At 51.9% G+C, this 15,827-nt stretch overlaps 6 protein-coding genes across 6 annotated transcripts; 2 read left to right on the forward strand and 4 right to left on the reverse strand.

Moving 5' to 3' along the window:
• Nucleotides 1-667: 667 nt before the first annotated feature.
• J7T55_002210 (uncharacterized protein) lies at nt 668-2,829 on the reverse strand (the record flags this gene model as incomplete). Its single annotated transcript, XM_053132736.1, has 3 exons — nt 668-1,993; nt 2,065-2,564; nt 2,631-2,829. 3 exons carry the CDS (start codon nt 2,827-2,829, stop codon nt 668-670), a joined length of 2,025 nt encoding a protein of 674 aa, XP_052989181.1.
• A 1,697-nt stretch (nt 2,830-4,526) lies between these two features.
• J7T55_002211 (glycosyltransferase family 4 protein) lies at nt 4,527-6,086 on the forward strand (the record flags this gene model as incomplete). The annotated part of the gene is made up of 1 exon (XM_053132737.1): nt 4,527-6,086. The coding sequence occupies one exon, from the start codon at nt 4,527-4,529 to the stop codon at nt 6,084-6,086; it is 1,560 nt and encodes a 519-aa protein (XP_052989182.1).
• A 346-nt stretch (nt 6,087-6,432) lies between these two features.
• On the reverse strand, nt 6,433-6,952 carry J7T55_002212 (uncharacterized protein; the record flags this gene model as incomplete). The annotated part of the gene is made up of 2 exons (XM_053132739.1): nt 6,433-6,666; nt 6,740-6,952. 2 exons carry the CDS (start codon nt 6,950-6,952, stop codon nt 6,433-6,435), a joined length of 447 nt encoding a protein of 148 aa, XP_052989183.1.
• Nucleotides 6,953-7,332: 380 nt separating this feature from the next.
• Nucleotides 7,333-8,460, forward strand: J7T55_002213 (uncharacterized protein; the record flags this gene model as incomplete). The annotated part of the gene is made up of 1 exon (XM_053132740.1): nt 7,333-8,460. One exon carries the CDS (start codon nt 7,333-7,335, stop codon nt 8,458-8,460), a length of 1,128 nt encoding a protein of 375 aa, XP_052989184.1.
• Nucleotides 8,461-10,073: 1,613 nt separating this feature from the next.
• On the reverse strand, nt 10,074-11,147 carry J7T55_002214 (retinol dehydrogenase 12; the record flags this gene model as incomplete). The annotated part of the gene is made up of 2 exons (XM_053132741.1): nt 10,074-11,052; nt 11,104-11,147. The coding sequence occupies 2 exons, from the start codon at nt 11,145-11,147 to the stop codon at nt 10,074-10,076; spliced, it is 1,023 nt and encodes a 340-aa protein (XP_052989185.1).
• A 1,398-nt stretch (nt 11,148-12,545) lies between these two features.
• Nucleotides 12,546-13,672, reverse strand: J7T55_002215 (had-superfamily hydrolase subfamily iib; the record flags this gene model as incomplete). Its single annotated transcript, XM_053132742.1, has 4 exons — nt 12,546-12,891; nt 13,033-13,141; nt 13,265-13,435; nt 13,546-13,672. 4 exons carry the CDS (start codon nt 13,670-13,672, stop codon nt 12,546-12,548), a joined length of 753 nt encoding a protein of 250 aa, XP_052989186.1.
• Between the last annotated feature and the right edge of the window lie 2,155 nt (nt 13,673-15,827).

Raw genomic sequence — 15,827 nt, forward strand, 5'->3', positions numbered from 1 at the left:
TAGCGAGTCGGGCGAGCTTGTAATCACATCTTGGAGCGTGCTCTAACCTTCAAAAGTGGGTGGGTTGTGGGCTGTGTCTACACACAGTTTATCACTTCCACCATGTTGAAGAATGACGTCGAGTGTGACGGCTCCGGGCCTTGTTCTCGGAACCCTGAGGTGAAAGTCTGGCACGGCATGTCATCGCCAGGGATTAGAGTGCCAGGAGTGCACCACTGTACGGCATATAACTGTCTGCATATAGCCTGACATGGGACGGAACCAGGATCAAACCCCACCGGGAATCACTTGCATGAAACACTGGTCTGTGTCGCTCTTCGCATCACACACAAATCTGAGCAGTGGCCTCATCCGTTCGTTAGAGGACCGACTACATCGCTTGTGCTTGTGATGGGTAGGTGGGATTAGTCTATGTGTACTCTGAGATGTGAAGAATTGTCTGCTGGGAAAACTATATTTAGAGCTAGGTTTGACCGTTCTATCCAATCTATTGTCGAACATCTTTTAGACGCTGCACAAAGGGGTATAAAACCTCAACTTCAGACGGAAAAGAACGCAAGACAAATGATGTAAAGGAAACACATGCCATCGAAATGACCTCACTCAGCTTTACGAATGCAAGCACAGGTGAGTTTGACCAGGACCGCTGCGTGAATAGCTCACAGCTTTATCTCCCGACACTCTCAACCCGGAATCCGAGCCTCTCCATCTCCGTCACGTCGAGCACCCCTCTTCCATCAAATACCCATCTAGGCTTTTTCATGTGGTAGCTGACTTTAGCCCAATCCACCCTCTCTTTGGGCTTGTATTGCTCATTCGGTATGTGACCGCTCTTCTCGAGGTTGCAGTCGGGGCAGCTAACATCGCAGGCTGGCTCAGCATGGAACCTCTGTAGGGGGTTGGATGGCGACGACGGAGATGCAGATGTAGAGCCAGGCGCGGTCAGCGATGTGACTGGTAGTGACTTGAGCAGGAACTTGCGAAGTGATAACAACTGCAGCTCGCTCGGTTCTGTCGTTTCAAAAGGTCGAGGGTCAAATGTGCCGGGCGCCTTTTGTGGTGAAGACTTGGACGGGTAGAGAGTGGTGCTCATGATCGCAGGGTTAGGAGTAATCCTGGCTCTGCCCGGCCCGTTCTTGAACTCGTCAAACTCGGTCGTGATCAAGACAGCATCAGCAGCCGCGCACGCCTCGTAGGCACTCTCATACACGGCCAATGGCCCGCCATCCTCCTTTAATATACGGCCGGCTTCAATGCCCTCGCAGCCCCTTAGTAGCTGCTTGATCTCGTCGCGCACCGTGGCCGGATTGCAGCACGGATCAAACACGGCAACCTCCTTGGGACCTTCATCCAGTAATGTTCGAATAATCTCCAACGCAGGCGACTCACGCGTGTCGTTGGTGTTCTTCTTGAACGCATAGCCCAGAACAGCCAGCTTTTTCCCAACCAGCGTATTGTTCAGACACCGCACTACCCGTGTCGCAAACCGGTTCCGGCTGTACTCGTTCATGGCGTTGACCTGTCTCCAGTACTCTGCCACCTCGTCCAGCCCGAGGCTCTGCGCCAGGTACACGAGCGACAGCACGTCTTTCTTGAAGCATGACCCGCCAAAGCCGATGCCTGCCTTGAGAAACTTGTTGCCGATGCGTGGGTCAACACCGATCGCAGTTGCGACCTCGTCCACGTCCGCGCCGGTCTGCTCGCATACAGCTGCTATCGAGTTGATCGAGGATATACGCTGCGCGAGCATCGAATTGGCAACCAGCTTGGCGAGCTCGGAGGACCATACGTTAGTGGTTATAATCCGCTGGCGTGGCACCCAGCCTGCATACACTGACGCAAGGGCCGAGGCGGCTTTCCGGCCTGATGGAGTGGGCGAGGAGCCGATGAGAACGCGGTCTGGGTAGAGAAGATCTTGTACAGCCGTGCCGGCTGCCAGGAATTCGGGGTTCGAGAGGATCTCAAAGTGCACGCCAGGGCGGTGGACGGCCATCTACCAGGGAGTCTCGCGGGTCAGTGGCCGACTGCGTCTTGACTCTCTCGCCGATAGTACTTGTAACATACCGTTTCCTGTACCAGCTGGGCTGTCCGACACGGCACAGTGCTCTTCTCCACAATGATCGCGCCCGGTCTTGCGTGTCGTGCGATCTCAGCGGTGACTGCTTCAAACGCCGTCATGTCTGTTGCACATCCCTTCCCCGCGCCGCGCGTCTTAGTTGGCGTGTTGACACTGATCAAGACGACATCTGCCTCGGAGATGCATTGGCCTGCCTGGGTGCTGAAGACGAGATTCGGCTGTCTGGCCGGCACGATTATCTCCCGGCTGGCTGGTGATGCACCTGCCAGGGCCTTTCCATCATCAACGTGGACGGCTGTCGTGGGGTCGTTAACGAATTTTGTTTCCCACGCGCCGTCTCGGGCCAACCGCACGATCTCCACGAGGCCAGGCTCGTAGATCGGGGGGTGTCTACTGTTCCAGCGTCGAACTCGGCTCTCGTTGAGGTCGACCACTGTCACGCGGATGTGTGGGTTGTTGAAAGCGATCACTGCTGCCGTGGGGCCGCCTGCAGCCAACGTCGATCAGTAATTGGTCGTTGGTGCATCATCATCAACGGCCTGCTGTGTCTTACCAACGTATCCCGCACCGACGCAACAAATATTGCGAACCGGCCTTGTCTGGGTAATGCCCATGTCAAGTGCCTCAAGAACCTGTGGACGTAATAGCGGGCTGGACATGTAGCTGCCTTCTGGCGTCGTAGGGGCCGTCGAGCCGTCGAGGACGTTGCTACCCTCGGGGCTGTCGATTGGAGGAGACGACAAGGAATCCATTTTGCTCTGGCACAATATCTAGCGGCTGGTGAGCTATGCGCTCTTTCAATTGCCGTCGATCGGATGTCTTTCTCACAGCTGGAACTGGCCTCGTGACGATGGAATGGAGCAAGTACAGGTAAAACGGCGCGTGCTCAGAGCCTGATCCCGTGCGATTTGCTCAGGAGGCAGGTGTTTTGGTGGCGTGGCTTGACACAGCCTGGTCTCGAGCCCAGGAAAGAGTTGCAAGATATTTATGAAAAAGTCACTGGGATCGGTCGACAACCTCTAGCTTGGCTCGAATCGTGAGATCATTTACAGGAAAAAGAAAAAAACAGAAAACGGGCGACGCAACCTGATACGGGCAGTCAGAGAGGGGTCTGGCGCAAACATTGGGCTTGATCCCGTCAACTCCCAGTCACCCCTACGAACTGAGCACAGCGTGCTGCTGGAAAGCCCATCGTAGCCTCAGATTGCTTACAGAGCGTGGCAAAGAGGAGAGAGGCAGACGCGAAATGAATCGTGCGTAGTTGCTCGCACCTGTCGCACATTCCAAGCGTAACAACCGCGGCACGTCTAGATGCGCCTGCGCTGTCACGATATCCAACCAGCGCGGGCACGGGGTTTGAGCTGATGGCTCTGTTGGTCTTTGGTGAGGCAGAGCGGCACCGGCGCATGACCGACCAGAGGACGCATCCGTGTCCCAGAATCTGTAGATGGTCGCAGTCGTAGATACCAATGCCCTCATGAGAGGCAGATAGTCGCAGGCCAGGCCTTGATCCGGCTCCTTGGACCCCTAAAAGCCTAAATGTGTCAGAGACAGCCTGCCAATGAACCCGCATGCCCCTCCATCATGCTCTGGAGGGGCTTATCTATTGGGCGGGCCCGGGACGTGTGCTTGGGTCGCCGTGTCTGATTGGCCTCCCCCTGGTGTAAGTCCCGAGATAAGATGTTCTGCGCAGGTGAGCCCCACGGATGATGCATTCTGCTCCCACGCCATGCCTCCCTGCTCTCCTGCAGGTCAAGGCCACATGCAAAATCCATGTCGACCGACATACAGTACGGGTCGATCAATACCTGACCTATTGTCAGGTTCCTTGGTAGTCTATTAATCCTGGGCTGCGGTTGCACCCTGTATTGATCGCGTGGAGAATTCTACCTAGGTATTTTTTCCTTCCACAAGCCGCAAGGAGGAAAAGATGCCGCGACAGGCGGTCTGGCTGTTGGGTGAAAGCTTGGTTTGTATGGGTGTACTCGGTGGTTCAGATGACTGATCTTGTTGTGGAGATACCCATTCCTTAGGTATCGTGCTGCTAGATTTCTGAGCAGACCCTGCCGGATGAGCCCGACATATGACATCCTCGCGATGTCCATTTGACCGAAAACATCGTCTGCTTCCAACTCACCCGACTTGATACACCGGGCTGCACCGCAATCTCATATCGACGACTTCATAGTGTCATTACTATTATTATGGTTGCTGATTCCTTAGTCGTCCAGTCCTCGTCGTCACGTACTTGGACTCTCGAATAGTCTATCGCCATTGTTATCATAGGGCAACCCAATTGTTCGCTCTGACACTCCAGTACTTGTGTTTCCTTGCACTTCAAACCTTGTACTAAGTGTGGAATCGCTACTGCGCAGTCGAAAAGGCTCTAATAGGTGAGGTCGTTCGGCTCGGAATTTCGTGGTCCAACAGCCTGCGCCTTCTCAACGCCATGGCACCTACAGCCTCGCCGCCATGCCCAAAGCATGATCTCTCGGTTTTTCCAGAAGCCCTGAAGGGCAAAAAAGTCTTGCTCTGTACCGAGTCCTTCGGTCCCGTCAATGGCGTCAGCCGGACAACGCTGATGCTTGTCAATCATCTACGCGCCAACGGGTGCGACCTCGCCGTCGTCTCGCCGCACAACTCTACCAAGGTCAACACTTTCATCCCCAAATTTACCGCCACTGCGCCGCCGACATCTTCCAATGGTGGCACTGGCACCACCGCGGCAGCCTCCAAGGATATTGAGGTCCGCCTCCACGGCTACCCCGTCCCCTTCAACCCAGAGCTCAGCATAGCCTACCTCGTTCGCCTCTCGGAACTCTACCGCCGCACCTTCGGCTGCCCGCCCGACCTGATCTATCTCGCGTCGCCTGCTAGCCTCGGCTTTCAGGTCATGCTGCAGCTGCGCCAACGGCACCGGCGCGATCAGGTCCCCGTAATCTGCAATTTCCAGACCGACCTTGCCGGCTATTGCAAAACGCTGTTCCCGTGGCCGATGGGCGACATTGCTGACTACACATTTGCGGCGGTGCAGAGCTTCCTCTTCAGGCACGCCAGCGTGCGGACCATCTTTTACCCCAGCACATATGTGCGCCGGTACCTGGAGCGGCACCGTGTGCAGGGTGACAAGATGGAGTCTCTGACGCGAGGGGTGGATGCAGACATGTTTCATCCCGAGAAGAGGAGCGAGTTGCTGAGAGAGAGCATAGCCCCAAATGGCGAGATCATACTGATCTGCGTGGCGAGGCTCGCGGCGGAGAAGAGCTTTGATTTCCTCGCCCTCGTGGCCCAGGAGTTGGACGCGCGCGGTCTGGACTTCAAATTGTACATCGTCGGCGGAAACCGCCAGGTGGAGGTTGAGGCAGAGATCAAAGACCTCTTTTCCGACCTGGTGCGGAAGGGCAAGGTCATCTTCGCGGGTTTCAAGGTCGGCGAGGCGCTGGCCGAGTCATATGCCAGCGCTGATGTGTTTCTGCACTGCTCCGTCTCCGAAACGTTTGGGCTTGTGGTGCTCGAGTCGTTTGCCTCGGGTGTGCCTGTCGTGGCGAGGGATATGGGAGGGCCCAGCGACACGGTCAGCGATGGTGTGAGCGGGTTTCTCACGCCGCCTGATGATCTTTCTGCATTTGTGGACAGGGTCGTACTCTTGGCGAATGACAGGGAGCTGAGGGACAGGTTCAGAGAAAGTGCGCTGAAGCAGGCGCGGGAGGCGACCTGGGACAAGATCAACAACAAGGTGGCATGGAAGATGGTGGACACGATCCAACAGAGGGAGGTGGACCTCGCGGAGATGAGGATGGATGATAGAGACGTTGAACAAAGCCCGAGCATCTCTGCTGCGCCAGTGTTCGGGTGGCTGATGTTGAGTGATGCTGTGCGAGAGACGGTGGTAGGTTCCAAGCTCGCTGCCGCGCTGGGGGTCATCATGGGCTTCTGGGGTCTGGTTGGTGTGTATCTGGTCTTCACCAAGGCGACGCGATGGGTCAAGAGTCTCTTCAGCAGGCCTTAAATGACACGGAGACCGGGTAGGGTGGATTGGATAATCTTGCACAACGAGGCTGGATTGGTTGGAATCGAAGCTTCTTTTCATGTTGGATACCTATGTAGCGACGGCCAGAGTAACCACAGACGTGAATTTCCATCGTTCTGGAATCAGAGCCGCCTGAGTTTTGGGTAGCTGATCAGCGTAAGTGTCATCCCGCGGACACCGGTGAACGGCGAGCGACGTGATACAATCCCGAAAATCCGGGTTCGGACATCATCCTGTGGGGTCTGATTCTCCTGCCACGACACACATACACGTCTCGCCCTTGGAAGAGCATCGATGCGAGTAGGCTCACTCCGACAACAGGACCCTAAAGCCTCAACTCCCCAGCAGCAACAGAGGGCCCCTTACCGAAGGCGAGCGCCAGCCAACCGCCAATGAGGCATAAGCCGCCCAATGGCGTCACAGGCCCGAGGACCTTGAACCGCGCGGGGTCCAATACAAGGGCGTAGATGCTCCCCGAGAACATGGTCATGCCAGCAGTGAAGAGGCCAGCCGCGAGAGGGTTATCACGAGCTACGAGCAAGGCGACAGAGTGGAGGATCTGTTTTGGTGTTCAAGTGTCAGTCAGTACAGATCCCAGAGCCATGCAGAGTGTGGTGCCAGGGCAAGCAGACCTGATACTGCGCGGCGGTGCCCCAGCTCGCGATCTTAGCCGGGTCTGAGATTCGTTGTTTCAGGCCGTGGGCGCCGAAGGCTCCGAGGCAAACTCCCGCGGCGCCGTAAAGGGCCCCGATGCGCCAGTAGGTGGAGGTGGTGCTGGAGCTCATTCTGCGTGGGCTCTCGGGATGCTGAACGATCAGAGGTGTAGTCTCGTCAGGGTCGGGCATTCGGGCAGGCTGGTATTGATGTGCCTGCTATTAGTGGTGTATCTGGGTGGAGGTGGCTGAGAGTTGAATGAATGATGTGGGTGTACACGGAAAGACGGAAGCCCACCTTGGCAGATGGGGTTTGGGGGTTTGGGGGTTTGGGCTTTTGGGATTTTCCAGCAACTAAACCACCTGAAGTTGACTCCGTCTTGTGGCCCACATTGCATGGTCCCCAAACCGCACCCCCGCCACCCGCGCTCCCCCCCCCCCCCACCCCACACCAAACACCTCGGGAACTAACCCTCCTCATGTACCCATCCCCCTCTGCAAGACCACCTGCGCTCATCCCAGTCTCAGCCTCCCACTTGAGTTTGTCACAAACCACATGCTGCTCAACCAAGATGGGCTGCTTCGACTGGCTTCGTTTCAAATCACGGACATGTCTGCCGCCCCAGGCTCCAGTCACTCACGTCAAGTCTCCTTCCCCCCCGACGTCATCATCTGCCAGCTCGGTCATGATCTCAACGGATCGAGCACATGACGATGGTCCATCTACGTGCTTCACCTGCACCAGGCTAAACCCCTCAACCTTTCGCATAGTTGAGGCTGACAAGTACGGAGAGTTCCCATTTATATATGCCAAGATTTATGACGCCGTCATTGTTCTGATCGACACGGGTTGCGGCGGCGCAGCAGAAGACCCCGGTGTAAAACTTACTTCTCTGAGGGACTTCATCGAGACTTACCCGGTCGAGGAGAACCACGGCAAGCCCCTGAATTCACAAGGCACAAAGTCATATGTAGTAATCTGCACCCACTGCCATTACGACCATATTGGTGAGCACTATCTGTCCAGCAGACTCCAATCGGCCAGGGCCGCTGACATCACCCAACCAGGTGCCATTGCTCAGTTCACAGATACCCCTAAATCTGCCATATGGGCAAGTGGATACGACAAAGACTTCATCCTCGATGATCTGCCAACGTCCTCATTGTGTCGCTTCGTCGGCATGGAGACTCCACAGTACACGGTGACTGATTGGGCTGCAAACGCACAGCAGGTTACCTTCGGGAACACAGACCTTAGGCTCACAATATACCAAACACCGGGACATACTCCCGACGAGCTGGCTGTTTGGGACCAGAATGAGCGGGTGCTATACGTAGGCGATACCCTTTATGAATGGGCACCCATTCTCTTCTCTCTGTCGGGGAATCTGAATGACTATGCCGCAACTCTGAACATGTTAAAGGGGCTCGTGGAAAGGTGGAATAAGGACGTCGCAGAAGATGACCGTGTCAAATTGGCAGCTGGCCACTGTACCAGCAATACTTCTGCATTTGAGTTTCTCCGTGAGGTCGAGGACTTTCTTGGCAAGATCAAAAGAGGGCTTGTGACGCCTGTTGACAGGGGCACCACGCCTGGGAGAAATGTACCGCTTGTCGGTTTTGAGCGAGATGACGGCTGGTTCTCCTTTGTGGGTCCAAAGGAACTGTTTGATCAATTCCGGGTTGGCAATCGTCCCTGACATATAGTGCCGGGCTCATACAATAGAGTGGTAGGTAGCCTTGCCATCTTCTTTTCGAGCGCTGCTCGAGGTTTGCCTGCCTTGAATAACAAAATGGTTCTTGGTTTCCATAATCTGTGCCTTAAACTTTATTCCTATCTCGCTTTCTAGGCTAAGCAGCATGTATGACATCATGCTATTCGATGGCTATGAGACAACATTTGTTGTCCTGCTGGTGAACCAAATTCCAACTCGGGAACAGCTTCTCATATCAGGCACGCAAAGCTGAGTTCTGGAGTCTCATTGTCCCTTCCTTTGACTAGGCTCTCCATGCCGTGGAAACGGTCTGAACAAGACTGCAAATCAAAACCCGCCTTCACAGCCGAAGGCATCTCAGCACTGCTTAGGGAAGACACGGCGGTAAGCATCTCGTACTCAGAAGGGGAAATCAGACCATCAAAATTGATGTACTCAGTCTGCGAACTTTAACCAAGGAGAACAATATACCCATCGACCTGTGGGTCCGCATGGCCTAATCGGCCAAAGGAACGTTCTTCGTACCAACTCCACTCCGGATTTCCATAATATGAGAAGACGTCCAGAATCTCGTCCGCAAAATTATTACACGCTGGAGACTTTTGAGTTCCAGCAGGACGGAAATCTCAGTGTCTGCGGAAACAAGTGTAGGGATCATGCTGCTGCGGTCGAAAGAGTGGGGGAAGAAGACGTCTCGTCCGAGAGATAACTCAAGCCCAACCGAGCGTCCCAGACCTACCGCAACTCTAATACTCTTATTGAAAATCGCCCATCCTGTGAAAGCCCAAATTGTTCAATAAATCGGAAAGCCTGACGGGAGGCATTAGTCGCTCGATGTGGTCTCGGCTATAAACCCAGTTGCTTCGCCGGTCCTTACCAAATTGAAACTCAAGGTTGATGACTCTGGGGCTGTGAAGCACGAGTTCCCGTGTTGTCAAGTACAGATCGTGAGGTAGTTGAGAGAATCTCTCAACAAGCGTAAAAGTGTGCGTAAAGTGACTCAGGGTTTCGTGTTTCATGTGGAAAATCAGGAGATACTCAAATGGATCTGCGATGAACGAAACCAGGTCGAGTTCCTGTTCTGGTCTTATCGAGGCCGTAACTTCCTACCAATGAACTTTTCTGAATGACTCTCAAAAATGACAAAGGTAATTACAGTCAGTTTGCATGGAAAGGGATTCGTGAGACAGCAAGCCATCACTTTGAGGTGCAAAACGTTTTCTATTGATCCGTAGCTATTTGCTGTTGTAGAAATTGAGATTAATGACGACACACTGGATGCGTCGTGGCGGACGGTTATTTACTGATTGAAGAACGTCTCATCACACCTTTTATGAGAAGAATGTATTTGAGTTGGACGGTTCTTAGAGAAAACTAACACTGCGTAATTCTCATTCGTGATACCACGGAAGTAGTCGTCTTCCGTAGACAAGCATACTGGTGAGTGCCTATCCCAAGTCTTTTGGCTTCGTTGTAGTTCTGCGGCAGTATACAGCAATATAGCGCAACGTATTCATATAAAATAATTGGAGTCAGGACTGCAGACACTTTTTGACCCAGAGATTCCCAGCCGAGTACTTGCTCCATTGTAAGTCTTCTTAGTAAAACTCCAACGAATATTTGATGCCCGCAGCTTCCATTTTGTCCTTTAGTACCTCCTCTGTGAGCTGCATCAGCTGCTCAGCCAAATCGTTACTCTGCGCAAGCTCAGATCCATCCTCGATACGGGCTGGTATACAAATATACTTCCCGCTCCGATCTGTGACCGTCGCTGCGTACACGGCCGACACACACCCTTCAAACTGGCTCTTTTGAAACGGCTTTAGGGCCACGCTCATCATGTAGCCACCGAGCGGATATGCCTCGTGGATATCAGAGGACGTCGCTTTCGTGTCAACAAACCCCGGATGAACACTGTTCGCTAAAATATTGGGGTGCTTTGCTGTGACGTGGGTGGCAAGATAGCGTGCATAGAGCATTGCCGCCAGTTTGCTTCGTCCGTACTGCGCGGTGGGGCCATTGTCTTTGTTGATCTCATCTAGACTTGCAAATTTGGTGTTCTTTGGAGCATTCTGATGAGCGTTGGAGCCCAGATTGACGATGCGGACCGTGTGCCCTGACTTTGCTGTCTCTTTCATTGTCGGAAGGAGCTGTGAGGTTAGAATCACATGGCCGAAGTGATTTATAGCCATATGTTCATCTACCCCGTATGGTGTAATTTGGGCAGTCATGATACCCCTGGCGGCATTGTTGATCAGCAGGTCGATCCTGTCGGTGCTGGCTTTGATTTCTTCCGCTGTCTGTGTCACAGCCTTCCAGTCTCCCAGGTTGCATTTTTTCCATTCTACTCTTGCAGAAGCCGCGTCGCCTAATTCTTCCCTGATGGTGTTGATGGCATCTGTGGCCACATCTGAAGACTGTGATATGATGAAAAGCTTGGAGATGTTGTGTTCAAGCAAGGTCCGTGTACAGCCATAGCCGATTCCTTGAGAGCCTCCAGTCACAATGGCTACTTTCCCATTGAGATCAGGGACTTGATTCAATGAGAAATTCTCTTCCTCATTAGCAAGGGAATGTCTGGTGTAGTCAGCGAAAAGTTAAAAGTTCTTCAATGCAGAGCTGACTTACGTTCCACCAAAGTTCTCGTGGATTGTCGCTGTAACAGTATCCATGACAGTTTGGGCTTTCTGAGTATCCTTAGTGTGATATGAGTAGAATTTATTCAGATAAGTCTGACTCTGGATACCGTCAGAGTAAAACTGATATTTCCCGCTAATTAGCTTTTCTCTGCAGAACACGCCCCTTATTTATACATGTTCCTACTCATCTGTCTCATTGGGTCCTTTCCCAAGCCCGGAGTGGTGATATCATTGTATTAGTGCACGCGCTAGGGCATTGGTCCGAGACAAACTCTCGGGTGCGGGCAGACAGACTTGATGAGCTCACCGTCATCATATTTGAGATGATCGTATGATTGAATACAGACATCACTGTCCAGTGGAGTCCAATGCACAGAGTTGCGATTGCGATAATCTACCCACGCTGCAAAGGAATATAACACCAAACGCAGCTGTTAACTATCCGTGCGGTGACATCGCAGCGGCTGACCTAGTTTGACTGATGAGCCGAATAGAACGAGCAAACTTTTGCGTGGTTGAATGTTCTTCATTCCAGTCTGAACGCAGGCAGTGAGGCGTTCTGTGACTGGTAGCATCTGTGAGTAACTTGAAATATTTGCAGGCCTCTGAGATCTCTGACCAGTCCTTCCATATGCCTTTCTTCTCCCTCGATAGCGTCTGATCAACATTCTCACTGAAGACGATACTTGCTTATGATGGCCAATATGGATAAGAATGCTAATGTCAACTCTGTATACTTTGGACATTGAGGAAGTCTTTCAGACGATTTGGCCGGAAGGCGATACAGCACGGCCTGGTGGCTTTGTTGGCTTTCAGAGAATTACAACGCATGGATACATAGTCTGGAGGTCGCAGGGATGTAAGTATGTGGGACCTGAGGCACGGTTGCCATGGCCGCCTCTGAAACGGCTTCCGATCCGTTGTTAATGTGCAGTTGTGAGCAAGAGTACCCCCGCGGCAATCCCCGGGCACTGGCTAGTGATGAAGAAACCAAGTTGGGCTTGAGGCCATTTGACGGTTCAACGGGCTCCGAGTGGAATTCTCAGTAAGAAAAGAAAAGGTACGCTGGGAGGGGGAACGGTCGTCGTCATGAGATTCATGGACCTCGTGTGGCGTTGAACGGATGAGAACATAGACCGCGAGCCAGTCCGCTCCGACTCTTAGTATATAAATGAAGGTGTGTCGTCATCAATAGCAACATGCAATACTTTGCCATCTGCGAATGATACTTGATTTGTGCGCGATGAACTTGCTACCTTGTCTAACAGGGACGAGCAAGTGTTGACTAATCCGTAGTGCATCTAGACTTGCCCTACATAATTGAAGGTGATAAAGGAATAACGACACTCTTTATTCAAGACGCAATTCATACAGAAGGCAGAAGAGATATAACTCCGTCAGTCCTAAGCTGCGCGCCAGATTTGCAGACTCCTATGCGAGGCAGAGGATGACAGCCTCAAGAGCCCGCTTTGTCTGTTCAATATTGTAAACCTGAACTGAATCGATGCCTGCAGTGTCCCTCACTGGCGCGTCATTACCACCAGGGTACAGAGCGTCACCGAAGAAAAGTATCTCGGCCTTGGAGATGCTGGAGAGCTCAGTCAGGCGTTCCATTCCATACGCCTTATCAACACCAGCACGAGTGATGTCGATAGAGGTCGCCCCGCCGATGCGAACGGAGACATCTGGAAGGATAGGCTGAAGGTCTTTCTGAACTAGGCGACGTTTCTCCTGCTTGGGATCCCAGGCCTCCTTGGGGCCGAGAGGGGCCTGCTGTCTGTGTAATTTCAAATTAGCGGGGTGTCTTGAAGTACTGCCAGGTTGAGGCATCGGCGGATACATCAGGAACGCTGCGTGTATTTACAAACTTGCGAAATTATCACATGAGGCACTGTGAGTGGAAAAGAGAGTGACTCACCCAAGGGCTGAGAAAGTAATCTGACTGCCGCGATCTTCAATCTGCTCTCCCCAAATCTCAGTTGGCGTGAATCCGAGGCGGTCAATGGAGGCTCGCAGCTCCTTGATGACTACAAGCTTATTAGTAACTCACCTCCAGCGCTGTCAACGGAATTGAGGCGTTTTTGGGGAAAGCAACGTCACCGGGAGACAAATTACTTATCCAAGACTTGAGGAAATAGATAACTACTGACTGTGGGCTCTGTCCTCGTCACTGAAAAGATCGGCGTACTTCCGCACCCATTGGCTGTCCTCGAAGCGATAGAGCTTAGTGCCTGTGGTGGGCATAAGCCAAAAGCGTGAACGGTCAGTATCCTCGGGCAGACGACTCGCAACCTGCTTGTCGAACTGGGGCCAGTCTCCACCTGAGATAGTTGTTGTCAGAAACTATGTTGCTTACTCCTCTGTCTTACCCTCTTCCTCTTACGAAATGGAAAGAAGGGAGTTTCCCTTCCTCGAATAGGAAAAGACATACCTGAGATGACGCAGATGTCGGCAACGTGGCTGAGACGGGCGAGGATGGCGGCCATCTCATCGTCGAGAGCCTGCTTGCTCTCGGCGAGGGTGCCGTCAAGATCGAAGGCAATGAGACGCTTCATCATGGCAAGCAGACTGTGAACTTTTTCGACTCTTGCGAGGGGTTTCTATTTGTGAGCGTATCGTGAAATCAAGAATTGGCAGATGGAAGGAAGTAGCTTGGTCATTGCCAGCTGGCCTTCCAAACCTAGGGATCCAAGGGGTACTTAGCTCAGGGTTGGGGTTCTTGAGCGGACTGCCAGGCGTCGCCCACGCCCTTTGGACTTTTCAGCAGCCGAGCGAGCACCCGACATTTTCTTGTTTGGTGGCCGTGTAATCGAAAAACATCCTTCTGAAAGTCACACTCTAGGCATCTGAAGGAACTGCATTATTGTGGCCACTGTAATACGTTTCAGTTACAGATATTGTTCCTTGTCAAACTTCCAGCCAGATGGCCACAGTGAGGGGAAGCTTCAGGTTCGGGATGCCCGTCATCTATTGACCTCACGCCTGAGGAGCTCGGTGGAGTCAACAAATTTGTGTTTCTAGGTCTAGTTCTGCAGGCGGAGAAACTACAACAAACGCCCTGGGCGGATGGTTCTCGACTCAGATCCAGATATCACGAAGGTCATCAACGATCTCCGCCATGGTAGCTTCTGGGCGAAGACGGTAATCTGGGGCTCCTGGTATATACACATTACTCAAGAATCATTAAAAGCACTCGTCGGAATCACGTGCCAATATCCATACTTGCATCTATCCAGGCTCCGCCGTGAAGTCGAACCAGGGTTGGAATATGGAGACTTATTGTATCAGCCTCATCTCTTTCTTTCGTAAGAGGGAATCTCCTTGTATGTAGTAATACTTGAGGGAATGAGATCACCTCTTGTGTCCTTCTGGAAAAGTTATTTTGTAAGCCGAATGCAAGCGCTTGCCAGAAACCTTGAACCAGCAGTACACGCTGCCCTACTGAGAAAGTCTTCATTATTAGTGTAACGCACTTGAATAAAGTCTGATATATTCCATATGGACATGGTTGATCAATGAACTTGCCCTCCAATGCTGTCTCGACTCCTTCAAAGAAACTATGTACTTGTTACAAAGAAGACGAAAGACTTGCGGGCCGATTATCTTTATAATACTTAAAACAAAGCATCGGCGGCAGATATCAGGAGGAGCTTCGGCTTATAAGGAATAGCTCTCATCTCACAAGTTCGTCCTACCATGATGATTCGATTTCTTTGTAAGCACAATATCGGATTTTGAACAGCAGCTTTCACCACAACCAACTAGGTAAAGCACAACCGGAGTTGACAGGGAATTCTTCACCAAGTCAGAACCAGTGATGTGCTTCTACGCCTATAAACAATTCTTGGTAAGTACACCCAAGAACAACCCACCTCCACCCCCACCTCCTGGGCGCTTCCCTTGATCAACAGGTTTTGTTGTGGGTAGGAAACGCACTATTATTCTCATTATGTCTAAACGTCGACTCGATTTTCTTCAGAAACTAATACTTGATTAGTGCGATAGTTGCGGCACAGTTCTAGAGGAGACCACCCTTAAAAAACGGGATTGCCGTAAAAGGTCCTGCGACAAAATTGTGCCGCCAGGATCCGCGGTCAGAGTTTTGACTGAGACACGGAATGACCCGAGTTGTTCATGTCATTTTCCGCTAGTTATTTGACCTCCCTGATATGCCTCAGTAAGAGCACAAACCGCTGGCCCGCTTGCAGCTCTTTATAAACCACCCACCGCGGATTTCAAGAATTTGTAGATCTGCTCTCTTTGTAGATAACTTCTCCTAATAACACACAGTCTTTGCTACTTTGTTTCTACTTCATTCCAAGTTACGCAATCTTTCTCAGTATGACAGTAGACGTAATGGATGCAATACTAGGTTGGTACACAGATTCACAGTGATTTTGTTGGACCCCTTGAGCTTTTCAGATCTAATTCAATTCGTTCATTTCTCAAGTGATCGAGTGGAACTGGGTACATGATGCAATTGTAAACGCCTCTACCTTTCAACCTTACACTAATTAAAAGTCTAAGGGTTGGAAACATTTCGTATTTTGAAATTCTACTTGAAGTCTCCAAGAATGCGGTGGACAGCTTTCCTGGCCAGGGAGACATAGTCGTACGTTTTCCGAAAATAATTCAGGGCGTTGCCCCGTCGCATCGGCGACGAAAGCAACAATATAAGCAAGAATCGAATTTGGAAAATTTTGGAAGTTAGTT

Source organism: Diaporthe amygdali (assembly GCF_026229845.1).
Source record: "Diaporthe amygdali strain CAA958 chromosome Unknown NODE_33_length_508711_cov_65_296071, whole genome shotgun sequence".
Taxonomy (NCBI): Eukaryota; Fungi; Ascomycota; class Sordariomycetes; order Diaporthales; family Diaporthaceae; genus Diaporthe; species Diaporthe amygdali.